The 19,828-nt window shown below is 57.0% G+C and overlaps 1 protein-coding gene across 1 annotated transcript in view; it reads right to left on the bottom strand.

Annotated features, from left to right (window-relative positions):
- LOC308057408 (hydrocephalus-inducing protein homolog) overlaps positions 1-19,828 on the bottom strand; it is a gene marked incomplete at its 5' end in the record, with an annotated part of 77,431 nt that overhangs the window by 12,449 nt on the left and 45,154 nt on the right. The window contains 23 exons of the mRNA XM_080411522.1: positions 429-528; positions 1,427-1,526; positions 2,388-2,586; positions 3,100-3,272; positions 3,377-3,536; positions 4,881-5,000; positions 5,245-5,551; positions 5,604-5,808; positions 6,134-6,307; positions 6,759-7,544; positions 8,118-8,298; positions 9,163-9,304; positions 9,792-9,975; positions 10,298-11,079; positions 12,229-12,402; positions 13,028-13,297; positions 14,207-14,516; positions 14,792-15,031; positions 16,106-16,255; positions 16,657-16,845; positions 16,931-17,058; positions 17,901-18,037; positions 19,041-19,285. Coding sequence (XP_080267648.1) covers positions 429-528; positions 1,427-1,526; positions 2,388-2,586; positions 3,100-3,272; positions 3,377-3,536; positions 4,881-5,000; positions 5,245-5,551; positions 5,604-5,808; positions 6,134-6,307; positions 6,759-7,544; positions 8,118-8,298; positions 9,163-9,304; positions 9,792-9,975; positions 10,298-11,079; positions 12,229-12,402; positions 13,028-13,297; positions 14,207-14,516; positions 14,792-15,031; positions 16,106-16,255; positions 16,657-16,845; positions 16,931-17,058; positions 17,901-18,037; positions 19,041-19,285 — 5,456 coding nt within the window. The remainder of the gene's footprint in view (positions 1-428; positions 529-1,426; positions 1,527-2,387; positions 2,587-3,099; positions 3,273-3,376; positions 3,537-4,880; positions 5,001-5,244; positions 5,552-5,603; positions 5,809-6,133; positions 6,308-6,758; positions 7,545-8,117; positions 8,299-9,162; positions 9,305-9,791; positions 9,976-10,297; positions 11,080-12,228; positions 12,403-13,027; positions 13,298-14,206; positions 14,517-14,791; positions 15,032-16,105; positions 16,256-16,656; positions 16,846-16,930; positions 17,059-17,900; positions 18,038-19,040; positions 19,286-19,828) is intronic.

The following is a 19,828-nucleotide window of genomic DNA, read 5'->3' as shown; positions in this document are numbered from 1 at the left end:
CTTGACATAAGACCATAAAAAAATCAAAAGGGAAAGAGTCCAGCTCTGCTTGGGGAATCTCAGATCTTGAGAGAGTGCAGACCATCATGAGTGTTGCAAACTAACCTCGACAGCCAATTTTCTCATCCCCTCCTTTAAAGAGTCATAAAGAGAAAGGAGCTGCCCCTCAGAGGAAGGCAATGGATCTCAGCAGTGAGTGGCTTCAATTTCAGGGCCTCTCCTTCTGGTTCCTGCTCAGCTGTGAAGGACTTCTGGTGTGGGGCTGCATTCTCCCTTAAAGTCTTTGAGATTAGGGAGCCCGGGCTTTTTATTTAACCAGACCACGAGGCAGCCAGCACGGGAAGCGGTTCTAGCCATGGGCAGGAGGAGAAGGCAGGCCTGGGCAGATGGTGGCACCACGCGTTCACAGACCAGGCAGCTGGACCCACCTGTACGCAATCTCGTACTTCCCCTTGTTCCTCAGAGTCAGCACTTGCTTCGCATCATCCAGGACTTTCAGGACTCCAAAATCCACGGTGCCACCTGCACCTGCAGAAAACCCGCAGAGCCAGGCAAGAAACGGGGAGTATTAGTGAGCTGCTACAGACCACACCAAGTGACAAGACAGATATTTCAACACTTCCAGGCCCATTTCAATTGGCCTCTCAATACTGAAATGGGGCTTATAAGAAAGGTGGGGACAGGTGTTTCCTGGGGGGCTGTAGTGACAGGACAGGGGGCAATGGCTTTGAACTGGAGGAGGGGAGATTTACATGAGCTGTTGGGAAGAAATTCTTCACTGTGAGGGTGGCGAGGCACTGGCAGAGGCTGCCCGGAGCAGCTGTGGCTGCCCCACTCAAGGCCAGGTTGGACGGGGCTTGGGGCAACCTGGACTAGTGGAAGGTGTTCCTGCCCATGGCAGGGGGGTTGGGACAAGACAATCTTTGAGGTCCTTTCCAACCCAAACTGTTCTATGACACTGGGAGTTCTCAGGCAGCCCAAAACCCTTCTCAGGCAGCCCAAAACCCTTCTCAGGAAGTTTCCGTTCTTGGAAATTTTCTTTAGCTACTTTGCTGCCCTTGCTCTTCTTACTCGGAGAATATCTGCAGGGTTTAGCAGGTGAGGAGCTGGGTTTCTGTCTTCTTGCTTCCAAGCACTGATCCAACAACTTTATGTGCCCTGCTGAGCCCTCAGGAGCTGCCAATTGCTCGCTCACATCGCTGTGGTTTCTAAGCCCCCAGACCAACCTGCACACTGCAAAGCTCAGGGGCGAGAGACTCGAGGCTGGCTGTGCCCTGACAGCCCTTCACTCCACTCAACTTGCAGGATACGCGCTTTATGTGACCGGGCCACGCTTGCATGCTACCCCATCCCAAGCGCTTTGGTTGCTCACCTGCCAAGGCAAGGCAACGCACCCAGACTGCTTTGTTTTGGGGCATCCACTGACCTTTAGGAATGTTGATGATTGGAGCAACATCATAGCCCTCTGCAGAAATGAGGATATTTTCGGTCTGGACAATCCCCAGGATGTTTTCTGCATCTGAAACCTGAGGCAGCGAGAAACGAACAGTGCTTAGACCATCCTCTTAAATTCTTTTGGTAGACAACATACGAGTCCTTGTCTCTGCTGGCTGCTTCCACCATGGCCTCCCCTGCTTGACAAGCACTTGTGGATTCCCAAACTCTCCCAACCTGCTCATCTCACGGGCTGACCCAGCGAGATGCTGCTGCAGTAAGAAGCCCTACCAGCCCAGCTCGGCACTCCTTCAGCAGGGAGTGCTGCCGCGGAAGCACCCGGGGAGACACAGCGATGGAAAAACAACCTCAAGAATTGTGAGGTGTCCCAGAGCAGGTGGCATTGACCGTCAACCCTCTCCCCTTCAATCACCCAGCATCCTCACTGAAGTGCAGCCCCCAAACCACGGGGAACAAAAGCCCAGGGTGACAGCTTGTTGCTCTCCGTTAAGAGCCCCGGACAGGCTGCAGCATGGGCGCAGGGAGCACGCCGAGGTCTGGACAACCAAACAACAGCATTCAACCACGCACAGCGGCAAGGTGGCTGTAACGCGGGCTCAGGACACAGCGCCTGGTTGTCTGGGCTGACGCAGATGCTCAGGGATGCACCATGTGCTCTGGTGAACCCAGGCTGAGGCAGCAGAAGTTGGGGTCACAGCAGCCTTGTGTCCCTCAGGTGCAGCTCTTCCTGGCCCGGCAGCACACATGCCCCCTGAAGCTCAGCTATAAGAGCAAGTTCCTTGCCGCTAAGGGCCTGCCCCCCCGGCGATGCGGGTAGAAAGGAACCTCGGGAAGGCTCATCCTTTGTCCCCCTCTTTGCAGGGAACCCTTCAAGCACAGCCTCCACCCCAAAGATCTCGTTGCCCTGCCAGGGAGGGCACAGTCCCCCTCACCTCCAGTCGGATCTTCTTCTCAATGTTGAGAGCCTTTGTGGGCTTGAAATACAGATGCACGTCAAACTCCGTGCGCGGACCAACGATGCCCTCACGTTGTGACATGGAGAAGTCCTCGCCCAGGTTTTCCAGCCCACAGAGCCGCCAGGCCACAGGCAGCAGGGTGCTGTTTCGCAGGACCAGGGTCTTGCTGTCCTCCCTGCAGAGGCAGAAAGACACCCTGCACCAGCTGCTCGATGGTCAGGATAGGCCTTGCAACTGAATGCATCTTGGAGCAGCCCTATGCATTAGTTTATATATATATCTTTATCTATACACATCCAGTATTTATAGTATCCATAACATTAGTTAAATGTCTTCTCTGTGTCACAAGTCTCAGAGGTGAGGTCCTGGGGAAGGGCTGGGTGCTAACGGTGTATCCAACAGAAGGGACATAAGGAGGAGCAACTGCACTGCTCTCCGAACCAGCAGACGAGATACAAATGAATCAAGATGCCCATTGCACCACGTTGCTGGGGGGCTACAGAGCTTGCGGCTGTCCTGAGAGAACCAAGCCAGCAAGGAACGGTGAGCAAGAGACCGGGAACTGCTGGCAGAAAGAGGGACGCCAGCCCAACATCCAGCCTGAAGGGCCATGCAGCCAGCCAGAGAGGCTGAAGGGGAGCTCACCGACAGCACCCGTCCCCAGCAGAGGGGCCGCGGGATGACTGACCTGTGCAGAAGCAGCCTGTTGAAATGCACGCGCTTGGGGCTGACCCTCAGCTCCACCTTCACCCCCTGGCAGCACAGGGGGAAGACCACCGGCTCTGGGTTCTCCTTAATGCGGCAGACGAGCTTGTCTTCCACCAGACCAGCTGAAGTGGGGTACGCCCAAATGCTCAGCTTCTAGCCCCATCCCCGAAACAAGAAATACAGAAGAGCACTCAGTGAGCAGGAGGAATGGCTCCTGGGCACTTACACCAGTGCCTGCCCTACCTGCTGTCCCCTACCTGCTTCTCATTCGGTTTCAGCCTCATGCTGGGAGGTTCTACAAGGAACGTGTCCGCCTTGAGATCGCGCTCAAAGGAGAAATGCGCCTCTACTTCCAAGGGGGTGACGTTGAGGATGGTTATCGTCTCACAGTTGCTGGGATAGTCCAGTGCCTTGTACCTGTCCGCAAAAGGGGAGAAGGCTGCAGAGGAGACCGTCGCCTTCATCCCACACCAAGGAAAGAGCCATGTCCTGGCAGCGGGAGGCTGCACTGCAAGACCATGTTCCAACAAGCAGCCCAAGAAAAAGGATCATTTTCAGGGGCACACTGGGTGCTATGTGTGTCCATCCTTGCGTTACTTTGATGTCCACCCCTGTACTTGGTGCCTCCAGCCCAGACACGTGATGATGCACAGGCCACTTAAAGAGCATTTTACAAATTAGAAACTCAAAGATGCCTGGAAAAACAGAGGTACTGCAGGCACGTGGGTTCTCCCCCTTTCTTTGTTGGGTTTCCTTCCCTGCAGGGTAGAAAGAAATGCTCTTGGAAAGAGCTTTTAAAAATAGTTTAGCTTTTGTCTTCCAAAACAGTCACGAGAATGCCTTGTATTTCACAGGTTAGCTCAAAGTCTGAGGGAAGGAAATAGAGAGGATTCATTCCCAAGAGGAATGCTGAATTTAAAAAAAACGTCCCTTCCCTCGGGTATGGAGCAGATTTGGGAGTTAAAGGGTTAAAAAGCACAAACAGAAACCCAAGGCCATGCAGCAGCCTGACTAAAGATCCTCTTTTGGTTTTTGAACTGTTTTGATTTCATTTGCTTGGGTTGTCAAAATACCACTAGCTCTCCAGAGCTCCCATGAAGAGGACAACTTAATTTCTACTATTGATAAAAAAAGCTATGTTAAAAATAGAAATGCGCCAGCAGCTACAATGGCAACTTTTTCAGGCAGACTTTGTCCAGCATTGAGGATGGGGAAACAGAATTTCCATTTTCATTCCTCTGCAGATCCCCCACGCCCCCATATCGGCAGGTCGAATCATAAGGCCTTACTAATATTACAAACGGATGAATGTTTTACAAAACCATCAGCAGAGTAATTGCTTGTTCAGTCCACCTGTAGAGCTCAAAGCACTTTTAAAAAACACCATAAAGTTCATTTCGTAGGTGGCGAAGCTGAGATGTGGCGGGGGGACACAAGCTGCTCCAAGTGACCTTCAGGCTGGAAGCAGCACATGGCTCTGGCCACCAAGGCACCCACCAGGGAGGAAGATCAGCTCCGTCTCTCCCCTGCTCCTCCAGGACTCACTTGCCCATCATCTGCTCAAGTTCACACATCTGTGGCCCTTCAGCCCCCTGCATCTCCCAGGCCGGTCTCCACCTGGGCCTGCCCTGAATTGTGCCTCTGGGACGGCTCGTCCCCAGACGTGTCCGTGACAGCACGAGGCCCTGGAGGTGCCATCCCAACGTCCCATGCTGTGCAGGCAGCACATCAGGATGCTCGCTCAGGGCGGGGAGCACGTACCAGTCTCTTGACTTCCCACACAGCAGCGGTCCAAAGTGGAAGACACCCGTCTCCGTGACATACTGCTTGAAGACAATGTCATCGTCTGCCTTGCTCTTCCTTCGGTGGGGAAACACCAGCCTGGGCAGAGAAAACAGGGAATGAAGAGCTGTGAGATGCTCCAAGTAGAAAACCTGGTCAGAAAGCCGTAACCCTTACTGGTGGCCGCGGTACCAGTACTCCCAGCTCCAGGCATGGGACAAGATGCTGGGCGGCTCAGGCAGCACGCTCTGCCCGAGCCAGAAGGTCACCGGGGTACAAGGGGCAGCCCTGGCTCTGAGCCCAGGGGGGAGCAGCGTGGGAGGCTCCCAGGGGCAAGCCTTACCGTGGGTCTTGGCTGATGGTGGGGTACAGGCAGGTGCCCCTGCAGGGCAGCTGGTACAGTCGCTTTGTCCCCAGGATCTCGAAACGCAGCGTCTGCTCAAACTGGCCCAGCACCGTGGAGCTGAAGTGGACCTTCAGTTCCACCTCGCCGCGGGCAGGCACTATCCACCGGCAGCTGCTCAGCCTGGCAGTTAAAGAGAGGGCTTCAGACACGGCTAATGAGCAAACAAGACGAGGAGGAGGGTTGTGGACTCGCCATCCCACGGAGGCACCAACAGAGGGGCCCTGAGGAGCTGGGGATGACAGACCTCACTTGACAGGGTGGCCGCGAAGCAGAAGGATCTCCTCAGCCCTCAGCTCACCTGACATGTCTCGGCGGGGATGGGACCGTGTCCTCGCCGCTTTGGTGCGCCCCAGGAGAAGATACGGGTCCTTCCCTGTCCAGCCCCTGGAGACATCTCCTGCCCTGACTGGAGCTCTGCTTCTCTCTCGCAGCCTCCCAGCTGCCCGCAGCTTTCTCCTCGCTCGACTGGCTCCTCACAGGGGCGACCTGCTCCTCTGCGGTCTGAGCCACAAGGGGAGGGAGAAAACAGAGAGGTGAGACCTGCCCCGAGACATCCCCCTCCGGGAAAGCAAGCTGTGGGTTTGTTAACAATTAGGGGAAGCACTAAATAAACAACCACATCTGCCCAGGGACTTGGTCTTCCTCACCAGGTTTAGTTTTGCCTACAACACTCTCCTTGCCCAGGACCTCAAGGCAAGGCGAGGGCTTGAGGGGTTTTTTTAAACCGTTATTCTCATCTTACAGACATCACAGTGATCCTTCCCCACCCACCCCCCTGCCCTGGCACCTTCACTTTGGGCACAACGGGGGCATCCACGAGACTTACGGCAGCATTCTTGTCTTCTTCTGCAGTGGCGCCTTCTGGCACAACAAAGACAAAGTGCTTGAGGGCTTCTCCTGCTGCAGGGGCCATCCGCTCTGCCGGGTAGTGGATCACGGAGTAGAAAGCAGTAGGGGGAATGGGAAGCCCGGAGGGACCCAGTCCAAGGCTATCCAGGACCTAAAGCGTAAGAGAAAACCCTGTTTGTACCCCTGTCACCTTCATCCTCACACTCACTCCTTAAAGGCACGGAGCTTTCGGCAATGTGGTGGGGCTTTATTTATATGGGGCACAGCGCTTCTTCATGCCCAGTGGAGTGGGCAGGCTCCAGAGCAGTGCCAGGACCTACAAGTGGGACCTCGAGAGAAACCTCTCCCCGGAGTGACTCAGCTGAAGGAAACCTGAGCTGCCCTGCCCTGGGACCATTTGCAATGATTTCCAGGCTGGGAAATGCTCTCAACAGACGGGATGCTTGTACAGAGAGCACTCCTGCTTCCCACCCACCTGAGGGATGGTGACAACCTCCCCCAGCCATGGGGCTGCTGCGGAGCCATTGTGGAACATCATCGGTGGCCTGGACCGGGGCCCAGGAGCACGGTAGGCTCAGCCTCCGAGCCTCACAGGGCTCTACCTGCTCTGCCGCTGGCAGCTCGCTGCTCTCCAGGATCTTCCTAGTCATATCTTCTGAGCCCAGCACCTGGATGTCCAAGCAGGGCACCCCGACACCCTGGCCTCTGGCTGACCCTTTTGCACCTTCCCCTTCCAGCTGAGGTATTCTGGCATCCTCAAGAGCCTTCAGTTTTGCCAGATGCTCTTTCTCCAGCCTCTCCTGATGCTCCTTCTCTCTGTCCCTCCAGCTCCTGGGGCTGGATGCGTGCTGGGGCTGCTCTTCCGCTGGGTGCCGTGCGTCCTCGTGGTTCAGGGAGAACAGCAGGATACCCTGAACCCTGTCCCAGGATGCCAAAATACGCGCAACATCCTTCTGCGACGTCTCGTAGATATTAAACCTCAGGGCCAAGTTCTCGCTGTCACTCTGGGCCTCATTTTTTGTTTCCCCCTCTTCCAGGTCTGTGGGGTGTGCAGCCGCTGCCAGGTGGGCATCCATCAGGGTGACCTTGCTCTGCTTTTGCTCATCTTCCTTTGTGCAGCGTGCAACAGAGCCCAGGCGCTTCCTTACAGATCGTGTCTTGACCACCCCCTTGATGACCTCCGACCTCTGGCTGTTGGATGTGTTGGTGTTGCTGGTGGGACTGTTCATGCCCTGGGCAGGAAGAGCAAAAAAAGCAGGGAGCATTTCAAAGCACTGACTCAGGTGCTGTAGGGCAGCAATGATCTTTACAATAGCACCCCAAACCTCGCTCGAGACCTGTGCTAGGCACCCTACAAATCCCAGTTCAGAACATAGCTGGTACCCAGTTTAGCTCAACAAACCAAACTCTTCAGTGTCAGACTGATGAGGGGTCCTGCAAACCAGCTGAGGAACAGAACAGGTTCCCAAACCAAGCAGAGAACTTAAGACACCTCCTTACTCCCGTGCAGTCCTCTGGGTTCATTTCTGGTGCGCTGAGCATCCCTGTGGCTGGCTGCTTCTTTGCAAAGTCTGCCTGCTAATGAATACCTAAGGCCTGGGGGCATCTCCTGCCAGACATGTAGGAAAAGACCCCACATCCCAGACAGATCATGGCTCACAGGTGTAAGTCACAGGCAGAGTGGGAAGAAACGCTGGACTAATACTACCTAGGGCTTCAGTAGTCAATATGTGGAGTTACATGAAGCCAGGACTCAAAGGCAGCATGATCTTAGTAGAGCAGCTCTAGCAGCAAACCCATGGGAAGACACCCCGGTGCAGCAGCAGCACGATCAGACCCCGGTGGCTGTTTCCCAGCGCAGCCCCACATGTTGCTCCTGCCAGGTGCTCGTCCCCAGCACTGCGTGGGGCTCCCTGAGGCACGGCGCAGCTCCGTAGGAAGGTCCCCAGGGCTTTCAGTCATCTCTGTAAACAACCACGCACCTGCTTGACACCAGGCCGGCTTTTCCTCCTCAAAGCATTCTCTTGGTCTTTTCCAGTCTTTCTCTTCCCCTGCTCAGAATTCTTCAGCTCTTCCTCCTTCAAGCGTTCCAGCTCCTGCCGACGCTTTTCCTCAAGCTCTCGAGCTAGCTGCTCCATCTCCCTTCAGCAAGCCAAACAGAAAACACGCCCGAGAGTCACCACCAGAAGTCTGGGCTTGCCGCCATCCCAGCTGGTCCTGCACTTCATTCCCTGACCCTGAGGCCCGGCAGAACCGTTAGGCCATCTCTGTGGACCTCCCTCAGCCTGGGGAGGCTGGGAATATCCCAAGTGAGGAGAGGTGGGAGGGGACCTCCAGGGCCAGCCAAACCTCAGCCTTGCTTCATAAGGTCAGCCTGGGCTGAACGAAGTGCGGAAACACACGCTCGCTTTAAGCGGGTCCCCCTCCCAGTTTCGGACTTAGCCTGTGCATCCTCCTCAACCCCTGCGGCCTCCCCTCCTGGGCTGCTTTGGTGGATCAGAGCTTCTCCCAGGCTGACCTGCTGCTGCAGCTGAGGGTGAGCCCAAGAGCCACCGGCTTCTATGGCCGGTGTCGCTCAGGAAGGAAAAACCTGGGAGATCAGCAAGGACTTCCCCTACGGCAGGACTGGGATCTAAACCAAGCCAGCACGGCTGTGCCTCACACCAAGCCACACCACAACCCCTCTGGTGTGGGGAAGAAGGGGGTGAAGATGAGAATCAACGTAATTAACTTAGAGACACTTCTAAGGAGCAGCGGCCAGGCAAGCCCAGAGCCCAGGTGCTGGCAGCCACCGTCTAAACCCGCGGGCTCCCCGCTCAGCTGGAGAGAAGATGTTCTCTCCCGGGAGGAAGGGCCTTCCTCTGCTGGGAACCTGGGGGTGGAACTGCCCGCCTGGAGCAGACCCTTTCGGGCCTTCGCTCCGTGACCCCTCTGAGCTCAACCGAGGTCTCCGGAGCAGGAAAACCCTGCAGGGGCACCCTCCTGGGGAGTTACAGGCGCACAGACCTCTGCCTCCTCTCGCGCTGGACTTGGCGTATCTGGTTATGAAGCTGAATTTTCTGCTCCGCAGTGAGGGCATCATACTCATCCTCGTCCATCTCCCAGAGACGTTCTCTCTCCCTGCGGGCAGCTTCTTCCTGCTCCCGTCCTTCAGCCAAGGCCAGAGGAGAAACCATTAGCAGAGCTTGCTGTTGGGGGTGAGCTGCCAGGATTCACAGCTGTGTCCCGAGCCAGCCGATCATCCTGCCAGGAGGTGCTGGGGAGCTCACAGCCCTGCTCCAAAATTCAGATCAGCCCCTGAACTATCAACAGTTCACGGCGAGTTCCCGCGCCTTGCCTGGCTCCTGCGCACCAGCGTGGCGGGCAGCTGCTGCTGCTGCTTCGGTACTGAGCCACAACAGCTGGCACTTGTGCCCAGGCTTTCACGGTAGAGACCAAGGGAAGTCTTCACAGCCTCAGCTCTGCTCTGCTGCATTTTAAGCAACTGTGAGCTGAGCGCTGGCTACACCCAGGCAGAAGGTGGAAGGATTAATAAGACCACTTCTTACAAGCCCTGCTGGTAACCCAGATACACACAGATAAGGCTGAGTGCTTGACAGGGAAGATTTGAGAGGTGCGGAGATGAAAAGTCTCACCTTCCTGCTCTTTTGCAGCTGTCTCCCTGGCTTTAAAGGACACATAATCCTGGAACAGGTTCATGACATAGATGTGAGGCCGATTTCCAACAGCTTTGAGCAGGCAGAGGAGAGCAGATGCCATGTTGTGCGCAAAGAGGGTTTCCAGGCCATCAAACACCACGCCCTGGTAGCAGTCACTCAGCTGCGAATAAAGTTGAAAAGGAACAGCTTTTCTAGCCAGCTGTGGCACACACGGGGCTCTCAGCCAGTCAGTAAATGTCCACTGTCAGCAGATGTCAAAGGACACCAGCCATCGTTGTGTCCAGCGCATCGGCCCAGACAAGCTCTGATCTTTCCCCACGTTCTGCCACCTTGGGGCATCTGCAGCTTCCCCCAAGGATCCCTGCGTGCAGCTCGGGGCTCCTCCGAGAGCAGATACAGACCTCCTCTCCAAACTGCCTCGCTGCCTGTCTCTGCGGAGCAGGAACGCAGCATCTGCCCCCACCCCACCCCACCCCACGTACCTGGAGCCTTTCGGAGAGGATGGCCACCAGCAAGTCCTCGGGCAGCACGCAGCTCAGACAGCCCAGCCCTCCCTCTGTGCTGCCACCGATGCTCAGCCATCGCTGCGCAGGGACGCAGGGAAGGGGAGGGTGGAGATGAGAAATGGAGGAGCCCTGCAATGTTGAACGCCACAAGTAAACCAAACCACTTGGGTAACCCCTGAACAGTTCCAACTGCTGGGCTTGCAGCCAGGGTTTCCCACTAGCGGGAGGCTCGAACCAACCCTGCAGGCCAGCAGCTCCAGGGGACAACCCTGGAGGACACATCCCGTGGCTTGCAAGCCCCCGGCACAGCATCCCGCAGCTTTGCCCACTGCCTGCGGCCACATTAGCCAGGACTGCACTTTGCCAACAAACTGTTGAGGCCCAGTCGAGATTTCTGCCAGAGCACAGGGGTTTGTTCCCACCCCAAGCATGCCCAGCTGGCGCTCTGCACCACACACCCACACACCAGCCCCCACTATAAGCAGCCCCTTCGCTTCTCAGATGCAACAGAAAGGACCCAGGCATTACCCAGCGCAGATCACGCTTCACCTGGCAGCTTGTCGAATCCCTTCGATGCTGTTCCCGGGATTGGGATGCACGGCCATGCGGCTTCCTCTTGCTTGCTGCAGTGCTCACCGGCCTTTGGGAACTCGGGGACTGCAGGCTGCCGTCCTCCTCAGAGCTGGACTGGCGCAGCGCTGAGCTGTGCCCGGCCTTGGCGCGGCATTGCACGCTGAGAGAGACATCTGCATTGTGACCTGCAGAGGGGACAGATGGCTCAGCGGGGCTGGCGATGGGTGCTGCGGGGAGCGAGCAGGTACCTTCCACCCCTGGCAGGGACACAGCACTTGTCCCCCAGCCTGCTGGGCACTAGCAGCGCTGCTCTCCAGAAGCAGCTCCTGCCCTGCTTCCCTTACTAGCACGATAAAGCTGAGAGAGGACGGAAAGGCCAGAGAGTTTGTCGTGCACAGCCCCGTGTCCCTCCTTAATAAACATGCACACAGGTGACACTTTGCACAGCAGCTCCCCTATGGATCAAGCCAAAGATTCGTCCCCCAGCACCATCATTTTCCTTCCTTGCACCCATCCTGCCTTCTCCCGTGGAGACTGTAACGGGCAGCCCTGCCCCAGCAGCATCACCCATCTCCATGGAAGCTAAACCCTCTGCCTGGGACAACCCCACCTGGCACCCAGAGCCTTTTCCCTTCCACCAGCTCCCAACCACCCAGGTTCAAAGCTGAGCAATGTAAAACGTCCCCTGCCAAGGCCAGCGTCTGGCCTCACCCTGCAGAGCTCAGGGCAACAACTGCCCAAGAAAGTTTCCCCAAAGTCTCCAGTCTCACATGGAGCACAGCACAGCACGTGCCAGCTCCACAACCTGACAGTGTCAGTATAGGGGGAAAAAAAATACATTTCCAGAGAAAAAGAGCTCATCTGCAGTGCGTCTCATCCAAAACTCCTCCAAGAGGTTATTCTTCCCTTCCTCTCATGTCTGTGAAGCCACACTCACAGTCAGTCACCTAGAGCTTAATGAGCCACTTCGGAGGGTTATTCCTTGTTCAAGCGGGCAGCAGTTCTGCCTGATGGCCACAGGGAGCAAGCTGGATTCAGCTCGGAGAAAATGTGTTTATAAAGCTCTGAGAAAGGTATGGGTGTGCTTCACCACTCCCAGAAAAAGGAACGTGTGTCAAGAAGCCCAGAGGCAGTAAAAATGCCTTTGTCTGACCCCTCAAAACAGAGCTTCTTATTCACCCGAGCTGTGTTATGAAATGGCTCTGCATTTCTACACGCTTGCACCCGTGCTCCCCAAGAGACCCAAGGGCTGCCAAACTCCTCTGGAGCAAGCAGAAGCAGGTGGCCATGGTGGGTTTCCAAAGCGCCGCTCTGCGCCCAGTGTTCCTCCTTACCCTCATCCTCTGTCTCCTTGTGGCTCTGCTCAGCGGCAGCCCTGATGCACAGCTCCCGGGCACGGAGCCCTGCCGCGCTGCTCCCGTCAGAGATGGCTTCTGTCACCACGGCGTCGATGGACAAGCAGGCAGCGCCGTAATATTTGGACAGGGCGACCGCTGCCGCTGTCTTTCCTTGAGAGAGAGAGGAAGGCGGCTTGGTGACATTTGCAGGTGAAGCATTCTCAGGGACAGGCTCTGGAAAGCCCCCCCCAGAGGCTTTGCAGGTTTCAAGGATGTTCAGAAAGCACATGTCCCTTTAGGGGACACCACGAGGGAGGCAGCTTCAGCACGGTCAGAAGCGCTGAACTCCAGAGCCAGGTGGATCGCCTCCACCTCCGGTTCAGCCCAGGACTTTGTCCCTTGTGGTGTGACCTCAGCCCTGGGCCAGGACATTGTTTCGAGCCCTGGCCCACCACCACCGTTCGCTACCCTGTGCTGGTGGGTGCCAGCTGGGCGCAGTCTGGGGGTCAGCATGGGCTAGGGGCTGCTCCCATGAGGAAACACGGGCACCAGACAATGTGGTCCCATGCAGCAAGAGGGACATGGCCACCCCATCTGGGGGGACAAGAGCCTAGCTATAGGGACACAAGATGAGCCACACCACTGCCACCAGCTAGGCAGAGGCCTGGGACCGTTTCACGGACCAGCAGAGCTGTGGCTTGCCTCGCTTCGCTTCAACTGGCCGACCAAGCACCACGGCCCACCAGGATAAGTCTCTCCTGCTTCCCGCTCTCCTTGCAGCCAACAGCTCACGTACCTGTCCGAGGTGCCCCATGGACGATGATGACGATCCCTCTGCGGCTTCCGCCTGTGCGCCGTTCGGCAGAGATATCGATGCCCAGGTGGCGGGCGATGGCCCTACGGACAGGGCTGTCGGCCAGCTCTCCTGCAGCCTCCTTGCTGCTGCTGGTGCTCTGCTGGTGCTCTGCTGTGTAGAACCAGGTAGAAAAGTCAGCCTCCTGCCTCCCTGGGACCCTGATCGCCCTCCCCATCCCCTCAGATCCTGGGAGAGGAGACTGCTGCAAGCAATGTCACAGCCCAGATCTCATCGTGCCCGTCCTCGAGGCTCGCGCAGATCCAGCTGCTGGCGAAGGGGCCTGTTCAGAGCACAGTAAGTGGGGTGGCAGGAGGAGGAAAGAGCATCTGGCAACACCCAAGAGGCCTGGGCCACATCTTCCATGAACCCTCCCCACAGTCCTCATGGGAGTTTGGTCCCGGGTCCTGGTGCCTAAGGGGGGTGACAGGTGCAACTGGGCATTGGGAACAGTCCCGAGGGAGATGGCACCAGGCTGCAGTGAAGCAATGGAGGTGGCACTGAAGTCCACCGCTGGGGCCCTTTTGCCACAATGGACAAAATAGGTGAAGAGCTTCGGGTTACCACCCGTCCCGCGTCTTTCCTTAACACCTTCCTCCTCCTCTTCCCCACATTCAGATTCTGAATTCACCCTGTTGGACTGGCTTTCATCGAAAAGGGAGGGGGGAACGACCGAGCTACGGGGTGAGGTGCTGCCAACAACCCCAGCGGAGTGCTTTCTGCCCCCATCTGACAGGTGCCAGGCACCTTCAGAGCTGGCCGAGAAGGAAGGACGTGGGGAAGGAATGGCAACCTGCTCTTGGCCATTCCCACTTTGCAGGGCCACAAGCAAAAGCAAAACTCTCCTAAGGAGGGAGACTCCCAAGGCACCGAGGAGCCTGTCCAGGGGTATTCTGAGCTTGTGCTTGTGTTGCCGCGAAGGAACAAATCTAAACCAGCTCGTTATATTAGACTTGGTCCTACAGGCTGAAGAACTCATCTGAGCCTGCTCTTTGTGGCTGAGGGACACAAGGGGACACCCTGATGATTTCCCCAGTGTGTGGCAGTAAGATATGAGCTTGCTTTAGCTGCACTCAGAGCTGCGAGAGGATGCGTCTTACAAGCCACAGGTTTTCACCTAGCAATTCCTCCACCAAGCTGGGGAACAGGCGGCTGCTAAAAGCACGGGCTTTCCGTGGAGAATGAGGTCATGGAGAACTCGGGGTACGCAGCCTGGACTCCCTGCTGTGTCCACACTCAGGACAGACCATGCCAAACCCTCACCCTTGTCCTGGTCCGCTGGGTCCCCAGTCTTGGGCTTTGCTTGATCATCCTGCAGCCCCTTCTGGTCCTGAGAGTACTCCAGCACCTCTGGGGGCAGCTTCTCACCCGGGCCACGCAGAGGCAGCAACAAGGTGTTGCGGCTGTCGTAGTCTTTCAGCATGCGCAGGACCTGTGCGCGGAGGGACGAGAAACCACATACAGGAGGGGTTTCTTGACCACACGAACACACTGCCCAGCCAACCAGTCTTCTCCCTCATGCCTTCCTCCCAGCACGGACTACCCAAGCACCCCCCTCGGCCTGGCAGCAGGGCTGGCTGCCCCTCAAGTGCCACCAGGCTGTGCCCTGGGGACTGCCTCCATCTCCCTGGCGCAAGCCCGGGAATGCCACCACAGCACTGTGAAGCTACGGCAGCACGCACACGGGGACCAGACCTTCCCGCTCACCTGCTCCTCCTCAAGGTACTGCTGGTCAAACTCCAGCGAGTAAAACTCGATGGGAAACTCGCACGGGTTCTTCACCACCACTGTCCCCTCCGCCCCATGGCTGTATGGCAGCACCGGTCCCAGCTCAAGCACTGGGGGGCTGAACTCCAGCTGCGGCTCCAGACCTTGTCCCGAGACCTGCAGCTGGAGGTGCTGGCTGCTCTGGCAAATGTTAATCTTCAGCCTCCTTCTGTAGGACTTCTGAAAAGAGAGAAGCACAGAAAGGTCCTGCGCTAAGTCCCAGGTGACAAGGGCCTGGAATTCAACCCTTGCCCCAAGGTCAGCGGTGTCATCGGTACCTCTAAGGTGAATGGAAAACAGGTATTTAATTATAGCAGAGGCTGCAGCACCTGCATGCTGGCTCCGGGTAACTGGGATGGATCCTGGGTGAGGTGTAACTGGCTGTTTGGTGTCAGATCTGAAACAGTCTGTCACACGTTTTCACCCAGTCACGAGGGAGCGCAGCGCTCATGAGAAAGGTCCTCGGGGTTACGCTGCCCAGACACAGCTGTGGCACTGCTGCATCAGGCAAACACCAGCCACGCAAGAGGCAGATGAGCTCTCGCTGGCTAGAAATAAGGGTCATCTTCTCTGCTCAGCGTTTGGCTCTGGCCAAAGCCCAACACAAGCTGGTTGCATCCCTACTAGCAATTATACCGTCCCTGGGACTGTTCCCAGGCATGGAAGCACTTGTGTCCATGCTGTCACACACTGCCAGCTTCCAAGTCACTGTGGCCACATGCAAACTGCCTTTGGGAATGCTCCATCGCTTAAGCTGACTCCCAGACCGCGTGGGAACAAGCAGGCAGGTTGGGCCAGAGCCACAGGGACTGCTGGCAGTGTACCGCTACAGGTGACAGTCCCGCCGTGCCCAGGAAGGTGTCTGGCGGCTGTTTTGTCTGCTGGTACCGGCAGCAGGATTAGCCCAGGTTGGCCCTTCCAGGGTTGTCCCCCGCGAGCATGCCAGCTGCTCTGCGCCGGGGCGTTGCAGCCTGCAGATATGCCCACACGAGGTGGAAGGTGAGGGGAGACAGGTGGATCTCCTCCATGTGCCGAGAGGGAGCCACACCGCCGAGCCTGGATGCTCCCTGTGCAACTCCCCGTGGGGATTCCAAAGCGCTTCTCAGAAGTGCGCGCTACAGGGGAAACTGGGGCACAGCGGGTACGGGGCTGGCAGAAAGCTCCATGCGGAGGCCAGACCTCATCCCCTGCGCTGGGCTCTCATTTCCACACTGCCCTGCCAGACCTCCGCGGGGTGACACCTGCCAATCTCACCTCTTCCACGGGTGAAAACCTGACTCGCATGTTGCATCGCTGTCCGGGAGCGAGGGTTCCGGCCGAGGGCAGTGCCTCAAAGACACGGGGCTTGGCTTCCAACTCCTGCAGCAGCTTCCGACGCATGCTCGCTGACAAGCATTTGTCCACCTGGGCACAGAAACCAGGCGTGTGAGGTGGCCTTTGTGGGGACAGACTCTTGGTTCCTGCCGTGCTCTGAGATACTGCCACGGTGCGAAGAGCACCCACGTCCAAACCAGACGTGGCCACCATAACCTGGTGGCACCATAAACAGGAGCAAAGATGTGTAGGCAGGGCAGGCAGATGGGGAGGCACTGTCCTCAGAGGAGGAGGAATGGGTGAAGATGGCAGAGAAGTGAAGCATCAGCTAACGAACAGGTCCAGGCGAAGCAGCCTTGCCCCGTACCCTCAGAAGCTTCCTCAGCCGAGCTGTAGCCCAAGCGCCCAGGCAGCCACGGGGGCAGAAAGGGCAAGAGAGGCAAAGAAAACCCAACCAAGAAGTTACGTGTCACACCTTGTCTGTGCTTTACCTTAACAGGCTCGTGCACGGTGACGAACCATTGACAGGGGACCTGGAGCTGATTGTGGAGCTGGACATTTTCTTCCCGGCACTGCCCACACTGGACAGCGGAGAACTCCAGCCTGTCCCTGGAGAGGCAGAGGGACGGCACAGTCACGTCGGCACGGAGGCGGACATGGAACGTGGGGCCACCTGCTACCTAGTGAAGGACAGAACATCCAGCTGAGAGACCAGGTGACATCTGCTGCTGTGTCCAGCCTGCTGCCTGCCCCAAAAGGTGGTACCTTGATGGGCAGGAGCACGTCCACCTCTCCCAGTGGCAGGTTGGCGCTTTGTGGGTCAAAGCGCACTCTGAAGGTCTTAGTCTTGCAGCAGGGCAGGCACTTCACATGGTCCAGATCCACACTGAAACCTTGAACAGATGAAAATAAAGCAGCTGAGATACATCTCATGTCGCTTGTGTGTCACAAGCACGTTAAGGCCACGCAGGTGTCCTGGCTGGCAGCTCTGCGAAAGACCCCCTTGTATCCCCGGAGAAGCCTGCTGCTCTTTCTCCCTTGTCACCGCCCAAGGAGAAAGCATTTTCGCAGCCAGAATCCAAGGTCCACATGGTAAAAATGAAACCCATCAGGCTGAGCTTCAGCAATTCCTTCCTTGGGCATCTCAGGGAAGGATGCACAGACCTCCCCGAAGGAGAATTTCCAACGAAGATTCCCCCATGCTGCGGTGTTCCCTGGACAACAACTTAGAGAAGACACCTGACCACCCCTCAGACACAGCAAGTCACCGTTTGATGGGACACAGCCTTGCCTCAGGGCCTGTCGTGGAAGCCTGTTTTGATACACCAGAGGATCTCACAGGCTCTTTTCTCAATAAAGGCTCAACTGAAGGGCTATGACATCATGAAGTCTAAACAAAGCACTTCCAAACCACAAAGGGTCCCGTCCGTTTGCAACACGAGCCCACAGAGAGCACAAAACCTCGGCTGTCACTCATGGTAGCCAAGAGCAGAAGATGATGAGAGGTGACCAAGGTTATCAGCCCACCTAGTCCCTGAAATGAGGTGTCAGGGCAGTCCCAGGCAGACCAGGTCTCTGGGCACTGCTGGCCAGGAGAATTCAGGCTCTAAAGCACCGAGCAGGGGGCAGCCAGGAAGAAAAAAGCTGTACAAACAGGCACGCAACACGCCCCCACACACCCAGTGACTAAAGCTCATCTGTCAAGCCCACGGGAAGTCCCTCCAGCACTGGTTACCTGTGCCACACAAGGCACGTCTATCAGCGAGGAAGGACACAGGCAACCGCCCGGGGTTGGTGATCTTCACAAGGTGCGTGCGGACGGTACCAGGAATGACACAGCCAAAGTCCAGGATGTACTCAGGCAGCTGAACTCTGAAAGGAAGAGAGACATTCCTTAAACCACAGCCCGGCTACATTTCCAGGTGGACAGAAGACACAAATAAAGTGGGTATTTGCTGCTGTAAAAACCCAGCTCAAGCCTGTGAAAGCCAAGGCCTGACCACCTGGTAGTAACACTTCGGTAAGTCATGGAGGGTGCAGGTCCTAGGTTTTATCAGCTACCATTGGGACCTCAACACAAAATTGTGTTTAACTGGTCGCAGCTCCTCGGCTACAAAGAGCCACTGTGGCTAAGTCCACCAGACCTCCACCGGCCTCAGTGGAACTGCTAACCTGGTGTACAGCCCAAGCCTGAAATCGCTTCAGGACCTTGCAATGAGATTTGCCTGCACAGGCAATCTTCCCCGCTCTGCAGCCAGGTCTGTCCCCAGAGCAGCCCCGGGAAAGGCAGGAATCGGCACCGACAGCGTTCAAGGGCAGCTCCTTCTCCAGAGCAATCCCACTCGGGAAAGCGCATAAGTGGTCTGTTTTGCAGAGCATTTTCTTCCTGAACTGGAGCCTACCATGCCCCTGCCTCATCAGGAAGGAGCAGAGGGAAGGACCAAGTCACCCAGGCAAGCCCTACGGTCCCACCAGCATCTACACCCCCTGCTTTAGGGTTTCTCAGCCCGTGCGATTCCCTGCTGGCTTTGCTTAGCGTGGCCTGTTAGTTGGAACAAAGATGCCAGCTTTGAGTTGCCTCTTTCAGAGCTGGTCAGCAGGGACGGTGTCTGTGCTGTCTGGAGGGGCTGGATGGTCTGCACTGGACCCCCTCAGCACTAAGAGCAGAACCCAGCATCTGTGGGGAGCTGAGCACCCCAGGGTGGCACTATGAAGTGAGGACACTCGGCTGCTCACAAGGAGCACGTCAAAGCTACCAGGGTCAGACCCGTTCTGCAGTGCCCAGCTACTGCCAGCTCTGCAGACACCAGGAGCTCTCGGGAGCAGGGGTGCACTGCTGGGTGTCACCCTCGGGGCACCTGGAGTCTCTACTAACTTGAGAAGCCTCCGACGAGCACGCTGGTCAAAGGCCGCTTCCTCTGGGGGGCCGGAGCTGAGAGCTTTCTGCTGCTCCAGGGCATGTTCCTCTATCAGCAACTGCTCCACCTGCAGCTGCAGCTGCGTGTCCCACTGAGGCAAGGAAAGAGAGCGGCTGGTTAGCAAAGGTCCTGCCCAAGGCACAGGCTTGTCTCTGAGAGAGGATCCCACCCTGATCTTGTTGAGAGGGGCGATGGAGTCCCTCTGCCTCGCTGCTCAGCGTCTGTGACACCTCCTGCTCCCTTAGTCAAGACCTGATCTCAAGGGAAACAGACTCCAGCACCTTCGCCTGCCCAGTCACTGTCATAAAAGCTGATCTGGCCAGACAAACAGACAGGCAGGCCAGGAACCTTCCAGAGCTCCGAGTATTTGCCTGCCCCCAACCAGTGCCAGAGCAGCTTGGACAGCAGCTCTCTTGGAAAGGGAGCCACGAGAAAGCTGATGCCTCTTGGAGATGACCGCTGACAGCACAGCCCCAGGGCGCAGTCAGGCTGCTGCTGGTAAGCTGGGTCGTGAGCAACAAACCCCTCAGCCACGACCCGCAGCTCCTTCAAAGTGCCGGGAACTCAGTCACTTGAGCACGGCCTTCAGGAGCTCTCCCTGAGGCAGTCGGGGAGCTGGTGCATCTGCTGGAGGGACAACAGCCAGAGCTGGGCAGCCCCTGGGGCAGCGCTGAGCTGACACATGCTCGTGGCCAGGTGCGGGCAGGGAGGTCCCAAGTGCCAGCAGGGCCCCAGGAAGCCTGCT

Source organism: Falco punctatus (genome assembly GCF_963210335.1).
Source record: "Falco punctatus genome assembly, contig: scaffold_88, whole genome shotgun sequence".
NCBI classification, from domain to species: Eukaryota; Metazoa; Chordata; class Aves; order Falconiformes; family Falconidae; genus Falco; species Falco punctatus.
The sequence above is the reverse complement of the archived record's forward strand: the minus strand, read 5'-3'. Positions and strand labels throughout refer to the sequence as shown.